At 40.6% G+C, this 22,413-nt stretch overlaps 1 protein-coding gene across 1 annotated transcript in view; it reads right to left on the reverse strand.

The window, feature by feature from the left end:
* Window positions 1-22,413, reverse strand: part of Ttc39c (tetratricopeptide repeat domain 39C) — a 90,437-nt gene that overhangs the window by 28,962 nt on the left and 39,062 nt on the right. The window contains exons 2-6 of the mRNA XM_090353328.1: window positions 18,086-18,134; window positions 15,987-16,115; window positions 13,482-13,596; window positions 7,731-8,085; window positions 5,693-5,861 (exon numbers count right to left, since the gene is read on the reverse strand). Of these exons, the coding sequence (XP_090209454.1) occupies window positions 5,693-5,861; window positions 7,731-8,085; window positions 13,482-13,596; window positions 15,987-16,115; window positions 18,086-18,134 (817 nt within the window). The remainder of the gene's footprint in view (window positions 1-5,692; window positions 5,862-7,730; window positions 8,086-13,481; window positions 13,597-15,986; window positions 16,116-18,085; window positions 18,135-22,413) is intronic.

The raw sequence follows: 22,413 nt of genomic DNA on the forward strand, positions 1-22,413 counted from the left end.
ACCCAGGTTCAATTCCTTGGTATCATATACATAGAAAAAGCCAGAAATGGTGCTCTGGCTCGAATGGCAGAGTGCCAGCCTTGTGGAAAAAAAAGCCCAAGGAGAGGGCTCAGGCCCTGAGTTCAAGCCCCAAGGACTGGCAAAAAAAAAAAAACAAAAAAAAAAAAAAACAGGCTTGCTAGTATATGCCTGTAATTCCATCTGTTTAAAAGGTAGAAGGGAGAAAGAGGAGGCTTCTGGTTCTAGACCAGCCCAGGCAAAAAGTTCAAGACCTTACCTGAATGGGGGGGTGGATAAAACCCACTAAAGTAAAAGGTATGGTTCAAATCTTACTGCACTTTCCTAGCAAGCTCAAAAGACCAGAGTTCTAAACCCTATCAAAGGAGAAAAATAATCATTAATCACACGTATATCAGTGAATTCCCCGCCCCCCAGGGCCAAGTCCACTCAGCGCCTTGAACTCAGGACCTGAATGCTGTCCTTGTCCCTGATGGTTTTATTTCCTTTTTTTTGTTGTTCTACTCTTTAGCCACAGCTTCAATAACACTGCTAGATAATCCACCCGTAGGTCAACTTCTTCATTTGCATTATGGAAGCTCAGGAAAAAGGAAATGCCTGGATGGTACCAATATGCTCCAGTGGCTACACACACATCTACCTGCCAATCGTTGTCCCAGCTTCATTGCCAGCCCCGAATAACCAAGTAAGTTTCTTCCCCAGTAGAAAAAGAATAGTCAGTACTTAGGTTTGGGTAAGACCATAATTACCTGTCATAATTGGCTTATGGGAGAATTTCTTTGCCCATGGCTTCAGAGGCTTCAGTCCATCTGGAATGGTGTGTAAGTGGGTGGAGAGAGGGAAGCTGAGGCAGACCAGCTTCCAATCAGGCCTGACAGGAAGTAGAGTGCAGCGGCAATGGGTGTGGTGGGGGGCGTGGAATAGGGCAGGATACAACCACAAAGGACATGCCATCAGCAGTCTACTTGCTCTGAACAATTTCCACAGTCCTACCACCTCTCAAATGTATATTCAGATTTTGAAACCATCAATGGATGCAAGTATCGCTTAGGTCCAGTCCTCTTCTCTCCAAAAAACATCTTCACAGACGCAAGGAGGTGAAATAATCTACGATTTGCATTCCGTCATCCAATCAAGTTGACAATCAAAATAGGCCATCACACCCTAATTCCCACTCAGCAAGATCAGCAGCCATGATCTCACTCACCATCACGTAGCCCGAGGTCACCATGTGCTAGGTAGGCACTGGTGCAGTTATTCCTTATGATGAGCTCAGTCACACAGAAGACAGTATAAATTGTAAGATAATACCACCAGCAGGGTAAGGAGGCAGGAGGTAGGTGGCACAGATTTGCTGCTGAGACCAGAGGGGCAGTGAGGGAAAAAAAAATTGTGCAGTCAGATAAAAGCAGGGCTACAAGCACACAGTCTAAGCACACAGCTTTGCCTGAAACGTTTGTATAAGTGGCAACTGCAGATCTGCTCAAGAAAACTTGCTTCCCTGTCCCAAACAATGAAGGGTAAAGCTTGTAGAAAGCGAGTAATCAAATACAAAGAGAAAGCCGGCGACTGCATATGACTCATAAAGAATAAGTATACCAAAATGGAATTGGCGGTCACCTACTAATCTGGTTATGTTACATGAGAGCAAGTTTACACCAAAGCAGCTGTCCAAACAGTATGGAGGATTCTGCATCCTTGAAGATAAAAAAAGTGATAAAAGAAATGCACCTACCTAATTTGGAGTTACCAAGTGCCATGGATGGCTATAAAAGGATCTAAGGGGCTCTTATATTCACTAAATAAATGCTCACTGACAAGAAAGAAAGCTCTTTTGTAAGCAAGTCAATGACTGAGCCTGTGTCTTCCATGAAAACTTGGGGCACCTGTGAAAGTCTCCATCCCACCTTTGGCAAGTGCAATACTTGGGGGAACTGCAGTGTCTGTGCACTTTGAAGATAGCAACAATCCTATTTCAAGAAAGCCTTAAGATTCTTTCATCCTCTGAGCCTTTGCAAAGAACCAAACAAAATCACTCCTCATTAGGTGGATGACACTGGCACATGCCTGTAATCCAACCTACTTAGTAGGCTATGATCTAAGGATCCTGGTTCAAAGCCAGCCAGAGAAAGATAAATACTAATGATTCTTATATTCAATTCAACCCCAAGAAGCCACAAGAGGAGGTATGGGTCAAATGGTAGAGAGTTGCACATATCCTGAGTTTAAGCTTCAGGAAGAAAAATAACAAAATCAAACAACAACAACAACCCCCCCCCACACACACTTAATCTGCTTAGCTACAAGACAACAACTAAATGAAGAATATCAAGAGATCTTATATCCTTCCATTTCACATCAAATACGAGGGAAGGAAGCAAGGGGCTGTACCATGAAGGCTCTATGACCTGCCATCTACACTCTAATCACAAAAATCCACTATGCACTTCCAAAAGCCACCTGTAGGAGAATCTTTGTAGCGCTATCATCCCATTATTTCTACAACCACCCAATCACAAATGACCACTTACATTTAGCATTACTTGAGTTCTCCCCAAGATTTTTTTTTTGGGGGGGGGCAGTGGTAGGGAAGGAAGGTTTTAAAAAGAAAAATTAACAGTGTCAAGCATAACAAAATATAAATCAGACTTTTAGATTTCTGTTCAGCATTTTCAAAACACAATTTAGAGTACACATTCATTCATCAAGGAAGGCAGGGGTGAAAATTCTAACACTGGTACCTTGTGGCTGGGCTGCACACACATTAAATTTCAGGTGCTCATACCCCTCCAATCAGCCCAAAGCTACTGAACATAATACAGACTAAGTATTCATTTCTGAAATGTTTGGGGATATATTTTGATTTTCTTTTATCAGATTTTGGAATACTGACCTATATCTATAGATATCTTGGTACACAACCCAAATTTAATCATGAAATTCACTTGTGTGATCCAAGGGTAATTTTTTTTCCAGTCTTAGGGCTTGAACTCAGGGCCTGAGCACTGTCCTTGGGCTTTTCTCAAGGCTAGAGCTCTACCACTTGAACAACAGCACCATTTCCAGCTTTTTCTACGTATCTGGTACCAAGGAATTGAACCCAGGTCTTCGTTCATGCTAGGCCAGCACTCTTACCACTAGGCCAAACTCCTGGCCCAATTTTTCTTTTAGGTTGTGGGGCTTCAACACAGGGCCTGGGTGCTGTCCCTGAGCTTTTATCACTTGCTCTACCACTTTGAGCCATAGCACGCTTCTGGTTTCGTTGTAGTCAACTGAAGATAGTCTCAAAGTCTTTCGTGCCTGAGCTGGCTTTGAACTGTGATCCTCAGATCTCAGTCTTGTGGGTAGTTAGGATTATATGTGTAAGCCATCAGCACCTAGTTCATCCAAAGGTAATTCTAAACAACATTTTACTGCTTCTGTGGGTTGACTACAACCCTCCTATGAGGTCAGGTAAAGACTTTGCTACTTCTGGCATTGTGATAGTGCTCAAAAAGTTTCACATTTTAGAGTATCTCAGGTTCTAGATTACTGATATAGGCATCACCAGTATCAATGTATAGAAATATCTGACATGTAGGCCGGGAGTTTGGCCTAGTGGTTGAGTGCTTGCCTGGCATGCATGAAGACCTGGGTTCGATTCCTTGGTACCACATACATAGAAAAAAAAAAAGCTAGAAATAGTGTTGTGGCTCAAGTGGTAGTGCTCTAGCCTTGAGAAATACCAAGAACAGTGCTAAGGCCTTGAGTTCAAGGCCTAGGACTGGCAAAAAAAAAAAAGAAAAAAAAATCTGACATGTAGTACTTTTAAGAAAGTTAGGTCTAAGAAACAACTCATTCTGTACCAACTTAATTTCAGTTTTACTCCCTACTATATAAACCCAAGATAGGAGAGAAACTTTTCCTGCAAGCAGGGTTGAGACCCCAACTTTGAAAAAAGAATATTAACTACCCTGAATGAACAAGAGATGATCAGACCTGTATTTTTAATAACAGAAAAAAGAAATACAACCAATTTCCCATGAGTCCAAGGGCAAAGAAAACAGTCCAAGCAGAAACAACAAAAAAAACACTTGAACATGAATTTAAGCAAGTCAGATCCTAATCAACTTTATGAACTATGTTGTACTTATAAATGTATCAATTTTAGCTGCCAAAAAATAAGCCTTCACATTTATCTGTCCTAGAGAATTAAAGCTGGGGAGCCTTCATGTTGCAAGGTATTATTCATGAAGGAAAAATAAATTAGAGAATATAGATGCCAAAAATGCATTATGGAAATCTTCCAAATACTCAAGAGTATTTTTTAGGGGTGAGGAGAGAGGGGTCGCTGGGGGATATCTTATGTTAAGGCCTTGCATTGACTCACTGATAACTATTGGGAAGAAAATGCATGGCCTCATAGATACCTTCTTTCATATGTATGATTTCTCTCTTCTCTTTAATCTTCTTACACAGCTCTGACCCTCTGAGCAAAGATGCCAGGAGGTAAGCCTCCATGAGCCAGGACATGACCTGGTTTTGGATTGGGAGGCTGGGCTCAGGGCTGGGATAGCTCAGGAATTTATTAGAAGCCCTGTTTTCTTTAGTCAGTATGAGATTTGAACTCAGGGCTTGGTACTTCCCAAGCAGGTGCTCTTACAACTGAGCTATCCTCTGGCCCTATTTTGAGATATGCTCTAATTTCCTGCCTAGGTTCATGCCTGCCTGTTAGGCTTTCTGATAGTATTCCAGGCATTTGCCAAGGCTCTTGCTTGTAGTCTTCATTGAGAAAGTGTCTCCCAAACTTTTTTCTGACTAGGCTGACCTTGAACTGCCATTACAACAATCACAGCCTCCCAAGTAGGTAGGGTTATAAGTCTGAGTCACCAGTGCCTGGCTGTTTTGGTTTTTCTTACACTCTTGGGGTGTATGTGGTTCCTGGGACTTGAACTCAGGGTCTAGGCATTATCCCTGAGATTCTTTTGCTAAAGGCTAGTTCTCTACCACTTGAGTCACAGCTCTACTTTCAGCAGGGTTTTGGGTAGTTTAGTGGAGATTAGAGTCTTACAGGCTTTCTGCTGGGCTTCAGACTTGATCCTCAGAGATCTCAGTCTCCTGAGCAGCTAGGCTTACAGGTGTGAGCCACAGGCTCCTGAAATACCACTTTATATCTATGCCTATCTGAGAATCAGATGGGATTTTATGTATGAAGTTCTTACACAGTATCTAGCCAAATTAAATACACGCAAAGACAAATAGAAAAAAAGCTACTATTATTTTGAAGCTGATGCTGTCCTGACATTTACAACAACTTTGGCATGAATCAGCTGCTAGCTAAGATCAAAATTTAGGGATCAATTACTAGCAGCTTATAGAAGGGTAAGCTGTGTTTTTGTTTTCCACCTAAGGACTTTAGTAATGCTCCCTTGCTTTTACATGGTAAGTACGCCAATCATTCTCATTCTGAATGAGGACTCTCACCCAGCTTCGCCCACATGCCTGAACAGAAGGTAACTGACTAACATCCTGGCTTCCTGGAAGAGTATTCCTCTGCAATGATGCAGTGACAGGCACAAGAACAGAGTGTTCCAGAGCACAACACTCTGGCTCATCAACATTAGCTCCCAAGCAGCGATCCAAGATCTGATCATCACAGGCTTTCCTGGAGGAAAAAGAAAAAAAGGTGCCTTACCTCTAGTCGCTGGATCCGTCCCTTGAAAAACATAAAGAGGGAAGAATTTGGATAGGCAGCCTCTTTTTTGAGGAGAATTTCCTTAGCTTCCTCAAGCCCTGCTTTGTTATCACTGCCATCCAAGGCGAAAAATGGGCGGACAACGGTATGATACCAGAGTAGAGCTAACCTGCAAGAAGAGAGACATGGCGCCATTGAGTTCCAGAGATTGTTCCTATGTGCTATTCTTCCCCACATTCTTTCCAGAAACCTTATTACGCAGCTTCAAAGAAGCCACGTCAGTGTGTTTCCCTGCTTTAATTTCGTCAGTGCTGAAAACTGCTACTTGAGCACAAGGAATAAATCAACATACTCAGTTTTATCAGAGAAGAGGCATCTAGCTTTCTGAAGCTTCTAGATGGACTGCTGGGAACATGCTCAAGGTTAACATCCCTCTGTTCCAGTGCACCGATTAGGAGCAGTAACCAAGCGGCAGACATTTACTGGCCCCTCGTAATACCAGCCTTCACTTTCTATGCAACAAAAATGTGGCTTTCTCATGGATTCACAAAAGCCCACTTTAAAGCCATAAATTAAAATAAATTAATGGAACATATTAGGGGCATTTTCTCTAGCCTTGGAAGATGCTCAACTTCACAGTCAGGGGCCAGTGGCTCACATCTATAATCCTACCTACTCAGGAAGCTGAGATCTGAGGATCCTAGTTCACAGGCAGCCTGGGCAGAACAATTTTCAATTAACCACGAAGAACCTGAAAGTGGAACTATGGCTCAAAGTGGTAGAGCACTAACCTTGAGCAAAAGTGCTTAGGGACAGTGCTCAGGCCCTGAGTTCAAGCCCCAGGACAAACAAATAAACAAACAACCCAGGAAGGATAACTGAAGTGGTAGGTAACTAGTCTTGAGTGAAAAAAGCCAAGTGAGAGCACAAGGCTTTGAGTTTAAATCCTAGTACTGGCCCAGAAACAAAGTAAGTTACTTAAAATTTACTTGAAAACTTACTGGAGAAAAATGTCATACTTAACTTAGGTGAACAGAGAAAAGTCACTGAAATGTGCTTTAATGAACAAATAAAAACAATTAGCCAGCATGTCAATACTTTCTATCAATGTTAATATCTACCATAAATTTGATTCTTTTACAGAGATTGAACTAATTTACATATTAATTCCCATTCACTCCTTTATTAGAGGCAAGTACAAAAATACTATTAAGACGCAAACAAAATAATCAGAAGTTACACAACTATTAATGCAAAATATAGGATGACTATTGATATTAGTGAGTTGAGGCAAATATTTTCCAGATGAAAATTAATTATTTTATGTAACTTTTTTTACAGGTTAAGAATTAATATCCAAGTATATCTTACAAAGCCTTCTGTAACAGCAAAGTTTTTTTTTTCAGAAGACTTTACAAGTGCTGCCCAACAAAGACTAAATTTTTTAAAAAGCATATCACTTTGAATTGATATGCAAATACATGAGTCCCTGTTTTGAAACAGGACATCAGCTTCACTTCACTCTCCTAGTTTAAGTAACTGCCTTGTAAGTTCACACTGAGCCTAGAATCCTGACAGTGTATTTGCATGACACAGCCAAGCCACATGCAACCAAATATAATCCAGGAAAAGGATCCAACATGGGGATGTTTACTATGAATAAAAATCAGAAAGACAGAGACTTATCAAATTTCTGTCTTACAAGTTTAAGAATCACGATCATGCATCTTGTGGACTGTGGTCAAAATCACAAAAACTGCTTATGAAACCAATAAAGGATAAATAATGAGGTCATCTTACCTGTTTAAAACACAGGAGTCCTAAGTCTTAACAATGCCCAGTGCCTTGCTCTCTGAGTAAAGTCAGCTTTTAACTCCCTCCTCCACCACAGAACACAGTCCTTGGTGTTCTATTAAAGGCACAGTATGGTGCCAGCTAACCAAGCATTTTCCCTGAAGCTTCCTTTTAAAGTCTGATTGTCGTTTACTTACTTTCATCACTATATTATCTACCAAAGCATTGCAATATAGCTACTCACGTAGCTAAAGGGGCCTTCATGTCCTTACTTTCGCTTGCATACGTCAGTGAAGAAAGCCCCTGTAGGCGGTCTCCAGGAAACCCCAGCAGGTTGATGATTTTGAGCAGGTTTGGGGGCACCATGGATATGCAAAGGTGAAAAAGGCCATATCCAAAGCTAACAGCACCTTTCAGTCTGTTTAGGGACTCCTCAGTCACCCCTTCAGCCACAATGTGATTATCATTTGCAGCGTCAGAAGTCAAGGGCTCTTCTGTTAACTTCTTCTGATACAGTTCCTGAAGGGTGTTGATGTCCACATAGCACTTATTGTAAATCTTCCAGGCCTTCCTAAGAATCCACCCACCTTTTATGTATGCTAGGAAGAGAAAGGAGAGAAGCAGTCAAGAACAGGACTTCAAAGAAGTCTTCGCATTTGAGTAATGGAAAATATTAGGAAACAATCTGAAAAGGAAAACCAATCAAAACATCAACATTATTTGCTATCATTGCACCCTGCTTTCTTCACAGTGCTTAATTTTCTTGTTTGTTGCTGATATCCTTTCTCTATCGTTATGAGCATGTGACAAGAAGCACATGGGCTTTTCTTATTGGTTGTTGAAGCAGTATCTCTCTCGTGCCAGTTCCTAAGGCCTGCTATAGAATGTAGGGAGGAATGAAAGAAGAGATACATAACTTAAGTCCAAATGTTTTTCAGGTCTTTTTTTTTTTTTTAAACAACTCTTGCATTTGTCTATCCTGTACTTTCAGTCCTCCAGAGGAAATTCTCCACCACTAAGTTTATTTCCAGCTACCAAGTAAGGCAACTTACCAAAAAAAAAAATAATACAAGCAAATAATACAGAGGATGCCTTCACTTTGACTTGGTAAACAATGGCCAGTTTATTATCAAAGCAGCTGTTCATGCTAAGTGCAAAAGTACAAAAAAATATAAAATACCTGTATATGGTGTCTGCTGGATGGCTTACTACACCTGACTAGTACGGTCCTGTTAGATCTGCTCACTTACTCCCCTCTTCTACAGGCAGCCAGGGTGACAAGAGGACACAGAACAAGTTACCCCCCCTTCCGTTATTTTCAAAAATCACTTCTACTCTTGGCTCATTTGGGTCCATTTTTCTTAGTAGAGCCCTCTTAAAAACAAAGACCACATAAAATGAGAAGACTTTAAGGGTAGGACGGCATGGGAGTTAGCATCCTCTACCAGGCTTTCACATCCGGCTGCCTGCCTTTTCTCTGCAAATATTTCCACCTTCTCATGGAAAATACATCTACGATCATCTAACGTCATCACCACGTTTGAAGGAGGAGGATTTCTGTATGCTGAAGTGTCCTCCTACATCCACCACAAGGAAGAATGCTGTGAGGTTGGACCGCCTTGGAGGAAGTGAGGGTCATATGGATTACAGCTCAGGACTTGGCTTGCTCAAGCCAGCAGAGCTGTGCAGTCGTCCAACCTAGCCATGTCCACAAGGAGTGTACATCTTCCCAACACACAGAACACACAGTATTCAAGAGCTGTGCACTGCAGTGCCTTCTGCCATGCCTCTAGAAGGTCAGATATAAATCATTCAGCCATACTGCTCTCTTCCGCCCCCCCCCTCCCTTTTCCCTTCTCTCTGCCTATGCAGGAAGACAGAGAAAGCAGGAGATCAAAGACCATTCACCCAATCCTATTAGGGACATGCATTAATCCAAAGGGAGATGGAGGGAAGACAGGGATCCCAACTCATAGGTGGGTAGAGTCTTTCCTAAGAAGGAAGAACTTCTACATTCTAGTATGAAAGTATCCAGTTACACAAACATTATTTTGAAGTGAATTTTGTCATTTGTATCTATGGCAGCATGTGATGTAGCAAGCACTGTGTCTGTTAACTTGCCCAGCTCTGAGACCCAGTTAATTGTACAATAGAGTCGGCTCAGGCCTGCCATTGGAGTGATGGAAATGACAGAGCATGAAGGACAAAAGGTGATTCAGTTTCTACCCACAGCCTTCCTCATTATCTCCACTCCCAGTCAGCCGACTTGGAATAGGTGTTCTGTTATACTTCAATTTCTTCCTTTCCTGAATGACATCATCCTTCCTTCATCCTTTGAAATCACAAAATCCACGCACCCACCACGTGCAAGGAAGAGATACCAAATCAAGGCTCAAGGACACAAAATGGAAAGCAGACCTTCACTCTTTTTCTTTTGGGCAACAATGAGATTTGATCTCAAAGCCCTATGCCTGTTAGACAAGCATGTTCCCCTTGAGCCATGCTCCCAGGCTTTGTGAGTTAGGTTGTTATTTTTTGTTTAGATAGGTCTCATGATTTTTGTCTGGGGACAGCCCCACACAGCTATCTTCCTAACCTCTGCCTCCCATCTATCTGAGATTCACAACCATAAAGGAATTCATAGTTTAATATCCATTGGGTGCCTGACAGGTAAACAAAGCACATTATTGGCTATTTTTTTGTTCATTTGAAACAAATATGGTGCTATTCATAGAGCAAACCACCATGACACACACTTGAGGAGATGAGACATTTATGCCTACAAGAATTTCACTTCCATGTCTTTATCACACTCAATCTTTACAGGGCTTCAGAACAAAGAAAAAAACAAAAAAACAAAACAAAAACAAGAATACTGTCAAGAAATCTCCAACTAACAGAATTAAGTAACCGATTAACATCAAACTGTGAGAAGAAAAGGCAAAGGCCACAAAAGCAGACTGAAAAAGTGAGTTTTAGGTGAAAACAAAACAACAGGGAAGTGGAGCTGTAGCTCAAGTAGTAAACCACTAGGCCTTGAGCAAAAGAAGCTTAGGGACAGTGCCTAGACCCGGAGTTCAAGTTCAGGACTTGAAAAAAAAAATTACAACTGCTACTACTACAAATAAATAATAATAGTAATAGTAGTAGTAGTAGTAGTAAACAGAACTGTAGTGTAGCCCCTATTAAGTAAACATGAAGTCATGGTTTCAAATCCAGCACTATAAAGTATTACTTAAAATTAACAGGCTGAATGGCAGGCACCAGTGTCTCATGCCTGTAAGCCTAGCTACTGAAGAGGCTGAGAGTACAAAGATCCAAGCTGAACATCAGGCCAGGAAGAAAATTATGAGACCCACTTTTCAATCCATGGAGCGACACAGTAGCCTGTGCTTGCTTTTCTGAACTACATGGGAGGCTGAGACTGGGGGGACTGACATTCCAGCACATCCTGGAAAGAAAACTCTCCATACTCCATCTCTAGAAAGGAAAGCAAGACACAATGGCACACGCCTGTGATCCCAGCAACTAGCCTAAAGTAGGCAGCCTGAGGCTCAGATATTCAGGAAGCAAGACCTTATCTCAACAATAACCAGAGCAGGAGACACAGGCAATGATTTATACCCTAGTAGTACCAAAATAAACAAGAGAAACACATAAAACAAATGATTAATGAGAAAGCATGATTTAATCCAGTAACCTGCTTTAATATGCACTTCTTCATCATCACAAAATGTTCCAGAATATTTAATGGATGTACATCTGGAATAGTTTTAGAAGTAACAGTCTCATTACTCACTACTTCATGTAGGTAGGGACCACAGCCTGTATTTGCTTCCCAGACAATGTGTAACAAAGTGTATACTCTGTAACTGTTTAGTAAAGCAGCCAATGAAGGTTCAAGCAGGTTCCATCATATATGGCTAGACTTTTCTCTCAACATTTTCTTAGCAACTAAAATGAGCTTCTCAGAAGTCTTTGAGCACCAGGATATGATTGCATAAAAATCTCAGAATACCCAGAGCTCCAGTCTTGACCCAAGAACTGTTTCTTCTGTGATGAGCTCAGCTTTCTTAGCTTCTCCAAAGCTTACACAGAGCCAGTGTGAGCTCCAATCAGGGATCTCAAACTGTTACATTATAGGGAATTCATAGCACTAGGCGCTCTCCATTAGGTAAATCAGGCATGGAGATGATGAACCAGAGAAAATGGTGTAAATACATCACAGGATGTGTTTTAGAAGAAAAGGAGCCAAAAGTTATGTTAAGTTCGTCAGGCCCACAGAGACTAAGTTTACCTCCCCTACCCCACCCCCACTTAGAATCAGTTTATAAATATATAAATACATTGTTGGATGGTATGCAACTACATCCAACTGTATTAACTAAAACGCAGTGGATTCAGTAATGTAAGTCCTTAGAAAGGCAAAGGCAAAGTCCAACAAAATAAACAGGAAACAGGCACTTCAAAAAAGAGGGATGTGGTCAAAGGGAGAAGGACAAGCAAATGAAGAAAAGAAGGCAGGGGAGGATGCAGTGAAGAGTTCAACCTTGACTTTTATAAAGTACATCCTATAAAATTAAGAGAAGAAAAGTAAGAACGGTGGGTTGAGAAAAATAAATGAAAACGTTGAAAGGAGTTCATCAAGATGCACTGTATTCAGAAAGTGCTTTGTTGAATGATGACTCCTATGTACAAGTACTTGAAGACATAAAATTATATTTAAAAAACAAATAGAGCTGGGTTTGTCGGCTCACGCCTGTAATCCTAGCTACTCAGGGGGCTGAGATCTGAGGATCGAGGTTCAAAGCCAGCATGGGGACTAAGAAGTCTGTGAGACTTTTATCTCTAATCACCAGAAAACTGGAATTGGCCCTGTGGCTCAAAGTGGTAGCCTTGAGCTGAAGAGCACAGGGACAATGCCCAGGCCCAGAGTTCAAGTCCCACAACCAATAGAAAGAAAGAAAAGAAAGGGAAGGAAGGAAGGAAGGAAGGAAGGAAGGAAGGAAGGAAGGAAGGAAGGAAGGAAGGAAGGAAGGAAGGAATCATAACTATCAACAGACTCTCTGAAAAAAAGTTTGTATTAAGCCTAAAAGCAGGGGACAGGGGTGGCAGCAGTGGCACATGTCTAACAATTCCAGCTACCAGGAAGGTAGAGTTGAGACTTAAAAAATTAGTGAAATCCCCATCTCAACAAATAAGCTAAATAGAATTGGATACATATACAATTCCAGTCCCAGCTATGTTTGAGGCATTGGTTAAGAGGATCAAGATTAGCCTTAGGCAAACATGGGAAGCCCTATCTGAAAAATAAGTGAAAGCAAAACAGGGCTGAAGGCACACGTAGTACAAGTGGTAAAATGCCTGCCTAGCTAGTATAGACCTGGTGTTCAAACTCCAGTACCACCAAAAACGTAAAAATAAATGAAGTCAAAATAAAGTTAAATTCTACTTTTGACTTGAGCCATCTCAAGTCCCTCATCACCACTACTTTGACTTGGATAAATTACAAATTACCTGCTATTCCTCTCTAAAGGTTGGTCAGTCATCCAAGTCCATTAGGAAATGTTTAATGATCTTCAATGATTTTTTAATATATTTCAGAAATAGTTTCTGAAGGGGCTCACCACTTCAGTAACTATTTCCTGAAAAACTTAAAACCTCAACCACTTGGATTTCCCTCTAAAAATGACTACCAAAACATGATGTTTGTGAAGAATAAGTATTATACATCTACCTATATATAAAAAGCAGTAGTAACTTACCATGTAAGACAGAATTATTATTTTGAGATAAGGGGATTAAAGACAGATTTGGGCAAACTACTTTATTAAATACAACTAAGCTCTTGAAGTTTCGACTTTCCAAGCTAAAAATTATCAACATTCCCCAAAATGGCAACACATGAGAACTTTTTTGCAAAAGGAAAAAAAAAGCATGTTACTGATGTGTCCACTGAATGGCAAATGTCATTAAAAATAATATTCTGGCATACCTGACAATTCTTGTTTTACAAACGACAGCACAGCCAGATAAACTTGACAGTCAGCTATGATTATCTGTCTCTGAAGCCGGTCAACCATAGAGGGGGCAGATTTTCGAGCATCAACCTATGTAGAAAGCAGGAAATATTACACCAATAATCCACACACTCTTACACCAATCACTACTTTATGATACAAAATAGTTTCCCATAGCACATGAGACTCATGGCAGTCAGAGAATGCCAAGACCAAACTCACCTAGAAGGCTGGCAGCCATATTCTCTTCAGCTCTAGGTTGGCTGACAATATGATGCTAAAAACACTATCATTCAAAAACAATCTTCTAATAAAATGGAATGTATGGGCAACATAAACTTTAGAGCTATATAAATAATTCAAGTTTTTACTGATCCAGAATAAACATCACTGAAGATACAACTTATTCTTGAGAAGGCCTGAGAAGTAGCTGTACAGCTCCATGTCTTCAGGCATGTAATGAGCAATCTTCTATGCATGTGACTGAGAGGTGAGAGTGGAAATTGATGGCATGTGCCCTGAAGAGAAAATGCCTTGGAATTTAACCATCCCTTCGGAAAAAATCACAATTCAGATTTGAAATTTAACTCAAATAAGCAGAAAATCATTCATCATCTTGGAAAAAAATGTTCAAGATGAATAAAAAATCACTCTGACAGACAACACTGCCTATTTTTAATTGCCATTTTGGTTCATTCTCTTGGCATACTGGGGTTTGAACTCATGGCCTCACGCTTGCTAGACAGGCACTCTAACATTTGAACCACTTGTTTTTGTTTTTAAGATAGGGACGTGTCATGCAGCCTGGACCTTGAGCTCTCAATCTTGTTCATTCCTAATTCCAATGCTGGAATTATAGGGGGGGCTCCATCACAAGTGACCACTGCATTCTTATCACAAGGCTAACATAAATGAAAGAAGTTCAATAACTTTTCTATGCTTTTGCATATTTTTTGCAAATATGATAACTGTAGACACAGTATACATGGTAGAGTAATATGACATTTCACTTTTTTTTTTTTATTTCAGCATGTCTTTCATGGTTGCTGTTGATTCGTATCTTGCCCTGAAGTCACTTCCCTGTTAGTTCAGGTGAAATATCTACACGGCAGTGTTTTCCTTTCTTGAGTTTAGAAACAGCCATGGTCACGAGGGTTAATGAGGTCTTGCATTTGAAAATTCTTTATAAATCACAGGGACCATTTCAAATGTTATTAACTTCTGTGTCAGGCAGGGTAGATGCTGCAGAAGGACATGTAAATTAGCTTAGAATTAATAAAGAAATACGGATCTTACTGCCATGTAATAATTAGTGCTCAAGGGCAAACTACAGGCAATGACCAGAACCTGTGAGACACACTCAGCAAGGTTGGAGCCTCAGCAAAAGTTCTTGGGAAAAATGACATCCAGGAAGGACTAAAAACTGAGTAGGAAACTATAAACACCAGTGGGTCACACCTGTAATCCCACCACTGAAGAGTCTGAGATCCGATAATAGCGGTTTGAAGTCAGCCTGGGCAGAAAAATCTGAGAGATTCTTATGTACAATTAAGTAGTAAAAAGTTAGGAGAGCTGTAGTTTCAGTAGTAGAGCACCAGCCCAAAGCAAAAAAGCCAAGCAAGAGCCACATGCCTTAAGTTCAAGCCTCAGTACAGGCACAAAAAGAAAAAGTGAGTAGGAAGCGGTAAAAAAGAACACTGGCTGGGGCAGGCAAGGCCTTATCTTGGAAATAAACAGCACCGTAAGTGGCTGAATGTGTGACCCAACCGCAGAGCACCTGCCTTAGCAAGATCAGGCCTTGAGTTCAAACTGGTCCCAATATTGCCTCTGGACATTGATTAAACACTTCGTCTGGACAAAGAGGAAGCAGACACAACCCCTGCACGTCTAGAGCATTGGGAGACGGTTGTTTTTGGCCCATCAGCGGCTTCTCCATGGGGAAGGAGGGGAAAGGCAGCAAAGGTGCCATGAGCAAAAGAGGCAAGGCTAGATATGGCTATTTTACAGGAAGGGGAGACAGCTTGATGATGTTATCAAACACACTGAAACCAATGTGTTAGTTACATCTGTGAGATCCCTGGGCAGCCCATGAAATGTCAAGGTAAGACTACATTCTCCATAGAAGCTTTGGGCAGAAAGGTGAAGGCAAAGTTCTTAAAAGGAGGATGATGGTCTGAGAAAATTTAATGGTTTAATTATTCTTCAGTTTCTATCATGTATGTTAACATATATATAATATATAAATATATAGACAGAGAGCACTAAGTATATATTTATATAGAGACGATATATATATATATGTATGTATATTGCTCATGACAAGACCATGATGCAAGATCACTCTAAAACACCAAAAGAATTCCCTAACCTTTCTGCTTCTACTGCTTTGAGAGCAACATTTAGTTTGTTTCTCACCATACTCTGCATACCAAAATCCAAGCAAATGAATGGCACAGTAAGTCCAAGGCTGAACTACTTACATTCTTCTTAATCTTATTTTTGATCGTTTCAATGACTCCAGCCTCCTCACTTTCACACAGCTTCTCCGTAGTTTTTAAGTCATCACATGCCAACTGCATTTTTTCTTCTTCAAATGTCATCATGGCATTCTTCCAAGAAACAAGGAAAACATGAATGAATCTGTTAGTGACTGGAACCTCTGACCTACTATTGGAACAAAATTCCCAAGTAGAAAGTAATTTTCATGATGTGTTGAAAGTCAAAAGCATTCAAATGTGACAATATACTAAAAAAAAACCCTACAATCTCAATATGAAACAAGAATATACTTCTATTACATCAGCAAATAAAAACACAGAAACAAGTGTTGTATGGTTCTACAGTATTTTGTTGCTATTAAGGTTAGTTAATAGGGGCATGGAGTTCAATCTAGTGGAAGAATGCTTGCGTAGCATGTATGAACACTCAGGTTCAATTCCTCAGTACCACATCCACAGAAAAGGCTGGAAGTGGTACTGTGGTTCAAGTGGTAGAGCTCTAGCCTTCAGAAAGCCCAAGGACAGTGCTCAAACTCTGAGTTCAAAACCCCAGGGCTGGCAAAAAAAAAAAGGTTAGTAACAAAACTTCTGCATCAGTTCTGATTGTCTGCTCAATTCAGTTTTATATTTAATAGTATCTCAATCCAAATTCACCTATCAATAGATCCCCTGGCTCCATCAAATACTGCTAGTGAAGGGGCTAATCAGGTGGGCAATTCCTGTGGAGAACTTTTGTTGGATTCATTTTCTACTGTTTGAAATGAAAAATTCCATTAACAGATTGTTTTTAGGCACTGGATCCTGGTAGCTTTTGTCCTGGTAGCTGAGTAGACATTCTTAAGTATCCACTGAGCATTTGTGAATTGTACCATGTACAAGTCACCTAGTCCAAGAGCCCTTCTATAACCTGCCTCTCTATCCCTCCTCACTACCTAGACAACCTTGGTCTGTCTTCCTGACAAGCAGTAGTCATTTTTCCTGGTATATGGAACTATACTATACATAGTTTTGGAGTGGGGGGAATGGAGAAAATGGGCCTTTAAATTTCTGAAACAAAGAAATAAGCAGCTTCAAGGAAATCACAGCACACTTCAGAGAGGCCTAAGGCAGGTTGGGTACAACATGTCCACTGGCTGGTTTCGTTCTAAATCTCAATTCTAAATGCATTTTCCGTTTTGTTCTTCTACTCAATACTTTTCCCCCAGGTATATAATCATTTTTGTATATGTTTCTAAGTGCTTTGCATTTCTGCAAAATGAAAGCGTGCAATTTTCTGCATTCCCATTTGCATTTGAAACACAACTAAACCCTAGCCTTCAACTGTCGGATACAACTATTTGGAAATGAAATACTAACCCACCAATTTTCACTTGGCTTAACTTGTCTTCTCCTATACCATTACTTAGTAATTTTCAAGCAAGCCTTTATTAATGACAGTTTTATTTTTTAATATAATTTTATTATTATGAAGATGTTGCACAAAGGACTGCCATTTCAGAAGTCAGGTAGTAAGTACAATTTTTTTTGGACAATGTCACCCCCTCCTATCTCTGCCTACAAGTCGCAAAGTTCTTTTTCCACATAGTATATTATAGTTTTAACCTTTTCAAGTTCTCTCAGTAAGTTTTATTCCAACAAGATATAACTGTCTGATTTGTAACTTTTAGAAAAAGATTTTATTTGTAATGCTCAGAAAAAGTTTTATTGTCAGGTAAGATGGCTCATACCTGTAATTCTAGCTACTCAAGAGGCTGAGATCTGAGGATCAAGGTTCAAAGCCAGCCCTGGCACAAAAGGACCTGAGACTTTTATCTCCAATTAACCTCTAGAATGGGAAGTGGGGCTTGGCTCAAGGGTTGGTCAGTAGCCTTGAGCTGAAGAGCTCAGGGACAGCACTCAGGCCTATTTCAAGACCCATGACACCCCTCCTCCACAAAAAGAAAAAGGGTTATTTCATAGCACTGGTTAATGGGTATAAACTTCATTTCAATTTTAAGCACTAAAATTTTTTTCTACAATAATGTGCTTATACAGCCTATATCCAGTAACAGGAATTTTCTTCTCCTTCGATATATACTTACCAAAAAACTGACAAAACTGGCTCCAAAACTCATTAAAGGGCTGTGATTTCTGCCAAGGAAACAAAGTAAAATTATTTTAATTATCAACTTTTATTTTAAACACAATTATATCAGGATCTCAACACAACCCTATGAATGAGGGCATCAGGGAGACTAAATTACTATATTTTAAAAAAAGTTAAACACGATGGTTCATAATCCTACCTGCCAGGATGAATGCCGCCCCTGATTCTTCAGGGTAAAGTACAACACAGGCCAAATTGCAACAAGGATTGCCTCAGTAAACTGCATGTATATGGATGTGCACGTGGGTGTGGGGGGGGGGGGTGCCTGTCTAGAGCCTCAACTCAAGGCCTGGGCATTATCTCTGAGGGTTTTGTTTTTTGTTTTTGCTCAAGGCTAGTATTCTACCCACTTGAGTCACAATGGTAGAGTGACTTGGTTAACTGAGATGACTTTCCAGACTGGCTAGCTTTGAACCTCAATTCTCATATCTCAGCATCCTGAGTAGCTACAATTATAGCTAGCACCTGGCATAAACTATCATTATAATTCTTTAATTTAAAAAGTTTGACAGTGAATAGAAAGATGGTAGAAACAATCTGACATCCCTCAACCTGGCCAGAAGCAAGTGGTATTATTTTAGTCTAGTCCATTCACACTGTCCTCATACTCACAGCTCACAGTTACTGGACAAGTGCTCTGTCATTTGAGCCATGTTCCTAGCCCTTTTGTTTTCAGCCCTGTTTTCAAACAAACTCTCATGCTTTCTCCCTGAGCCAGCCTCAAACTCCAATCCTTTGAAGTAGCTGAGAACATACGTAAATACCACCAGGCCCCACTTATTTTCTTCAGACAGGATCTCACTTTTGCCCAGGTTGGTCTCAAACCATGTTCCATCTCAGCTTCCTGAGTATCTAGGATTACAGGCACATACCATCATGTTTGAACTTATTCAATTTTACAAAACTTGTTCAAAACTAGTATTTTTTTCCAGAGTGTACCACAGGGTTTAACACTAAGTCCAATGAGATGAATGCCTCCCGAAAGGCTAGTCAATCCCACCACAGCACAGTCACTACCAAGTTTTGTAGTCAACCAAAGATCAGACCAGACCAGCAGCAAATAAACTGATCACACATTAGAATCCAAACTTTGAAAGGGTGAACAAATGCATCCAGTGGTATTCACTAGATACTATGTTGAAAATGAACTATATGGAAGTGGCATTGTGGCTCTAGTAGTTGAGCGCTAGCTAAAGAGCTAAGAGCTCAGGGACAATGCCCAGGCCCAAGGTTCAAGCCCCATGACCCACAAATACATACATACATTCATATACATACTACATACATATATGCATACGAGAGAGAGAGAGAGAGAGGGAGAGAGAGAAAGATTATACAGCTTGTGGATGGGGATGGGAGGGAAACAGGGAAAGAGTGAGGGAAAGGGTATACTCATCTTACATAGCTGTAATCCCTCCATCTATCACCTGCTAAATTTTATTGTAAAGGGGATGCACAAAGGGGTTACATTTATATGTCAGGTAATGAATACATTTCCTTTTTGTCTTTGCCAGTCCTGGGGCTTAAACTCAGGGACTGGTACTGTCCCTGAGCCTCTTTTGCTTGAGGCTAGCACTCTACCATTTGAGCCACAGCGTCACTTCCAGCTTTTCCTGTTTCTGTGGTACTGAGGGATCAAACCCAGAGCTTCATGCATGCTAGGCAAGCACTCTACCACTAAGTCACATTCCCAGCCCTACATTTCTTTCTGAATAGTGTTACCCCCTCCTTCATTTTCTCCTATTTCCCCCTTCATGACCCTTATTTCTCGTTTATAATAAAAAATTTAAAGAATACAAACTTTAATTTTTCTAAGATCTCTATAAATCTTGAAGAAAAACATAGTTGCCACTGCTTTCTTAATTGAAAAACATCATTAACTATTTTAAAATATATGGCCAATCTAAAAGTGATTTAGTCAATCTCCCACCAGACATTTAGACTGGTCTATGGAAATGCATGTATGTATAAGAAGGAGAAAAAAAATGTGACCTTCTACATACACACATATGCAGGCTTGATGAACATAATGCAAATACTTTTTTTTTTTGCAGGCAATACCAAATCTACTGCTGAGGTAACAGGTAACCAGTGAAGGTGACATGAGAGTTGAAGGTGAGCACATCTTTTGCTCTTGGGAATAGTGGAGTTTAGGAGGTTGGGACTGGGTTGATTTCTAATGCAAATCTTATGCCACCACCTTTTTCATCAACTTTGAGTGCGTTAGTACCTACCTAAATTCTATAGTTATTAACAATTTGTTTACCCTACATAATAGGATACTTAAAGCAACTATAAAAAATAGGAGGGTCTACTCAGTGGTGAAGAATCCCAAACAAACACTCAAACCCCCAACCACACAAGACACTGCAATGGAGTCCACTTTTAAACACATGCTGTACTGATATACTGCTGGGGCCTCACAGCACTAGCTCCCATGTTCCAAGCTCTGCACCCAGTGCCCTTCACACAGTGGGAGCTCCAGGTACAAAGTCCTGAGGAGGCAGAGACAGACCCACCATCCAAGACCAGAGCCTTCCCCTGCCCCACAGGACCAAGGAGAGAAGAGAGAAGCAGAATCGGAGGCCTAACTGCTGCCACTTTTGCTTCTGGTTCTTGACTAAAATTAGCTTGCTGAGAGGATGGTACTTAATTATTCATGGTTCCCAGCCTTGCCCTTATTATTTCACATGCCATCTTATCATCATTTAAAAGCATTGCCCAATGTATACCACTGGTTTTGGCTGCTGAGAGGGCTGGATACGGCCTGCTTTGGCTCATTTGGTTCACTAGGGGTTTTAACTGAGCGTACTTGAGGTGATTGATTGCGTATAACTCACTGTACCTTACTTTTGACACACATGTGTCCCTATGTGAAACTTTAGGTTTTAGAGATTTTTGAAAAGATTCCTTAAGAGTACGAGGAAGGTTACTGACAACCAACACTAGAGGGGGAGAAGGAACAGCCTGGCTTATCTCAGGAGCCTACAATGGAGAATCCACAGCATTCAAACCACAAATTTTAAAGGCTCATATCTGTAAGGTGAGGGAAGGAGGGAGCAGGAAAGAAACAAAAGGTGCAGCATTGGTAGATTTAAAGAAAATTTATTATTATTTTTCTGCTAGTCCTGGGCCTTGAACTCAAGGCCTGAGCACTGTCCTTGGGCTTTCTCAAGGCTAGAGCTCTGCTACTTGAACCACAGCAGCACGTCTGGCTTTTTCTATGTATATGTGGTACCGAGGAATTGAACCTGGGTCTTCGTGCATGCTAGGCAAGCACTCTACCACTAGGTCAAACTCCTGGCCCCACATTGGTAGATTTGACTTTGAGAATCTTCCTAGGTTTGACTTTGCAACCATGTATTAAACATCCATTAAGCTAGTTTATCTAGAAGGTATGCTACAGTTTGGATGTGGTTTGGCCTCCCAAAGCTCCATGCTTTAAGCTTGATCCCCAGTGTAGTGAGGTAGAGGAAGTGTGGAACCTAGGCCAATGGCACACTTGTTCTTCACAAGTATTAGGGTATTTCTCACAGAATCTGGTTAGTTCTTGTGGGATACTAGTTCGTTTCTGCAAAGAATTGTTCTAGAAGCCTTACCCAGCCCCACACAGATGCACTCTGCTCTTGCTTGCTTTGCCAAATAATCACGTGTTCCTGTCATGGCCACCTCCATATAGTGAGGAAGTCAAGATGGCCTTACCAGATCTGAGTTTCTGCCAACCGCAGGTCCCCAAAACTATGAGCTCTGTTTTGTGAGTTAACTTGGTTATTTCAAGAGGTATAAAAATTTCAAAAATAAAAACCTACAAAATACAAATAAATATATTCACCAAGAGAGAATGATGGAAGAGATTACACTAGTCAAAATATACTGTGCTCATAAATTAACAAGCTGAAACGAAACCTTGTATAACTACTTAAAAAGATTTTTTTTCAATAGTCCCCAAAAGATAAGGTATTCTTAGGAAATCCGTTAATGATGAGGCGTCTGTGTGTGTGTGAGAGAGAGTACTGAGGCTTGAACTCAGGGCTCTACCACTGCTTCTGGCTGTTGAGTGGATTACTAGAGAAAAATCTCAAAAACTTTCCTTCTCAGTCTGGCTTCAAACTGCAATCCAAAAATTTCAGTTCCCTGAGTAGATAGAGCTATAGGCAGGCGTCACTGGCATCTTTCTAGGAGGCTTATTTTGCCTCCCTATTTTGCTTTGTTAAAATGAACCATCAGTAATACATTGTCTCTACATTTTGTTCAGTCTGTATG

Source organism: Megascapheus bottae, chromosome 19, assembly GCF_031878675.1.
Source record: "Megascapheus bottae isolate mThoBot1 chromosome 19, mThoBot2.hap1, whole genome shotgun sequence".
Classification (NCBI taxonomy): domain Eukaryota; kingdom Metazoa; phylum Chordata; class Mammalia; order Rodentia; family Geomyidae; genus Megascapheus; species Megascapheus bottae.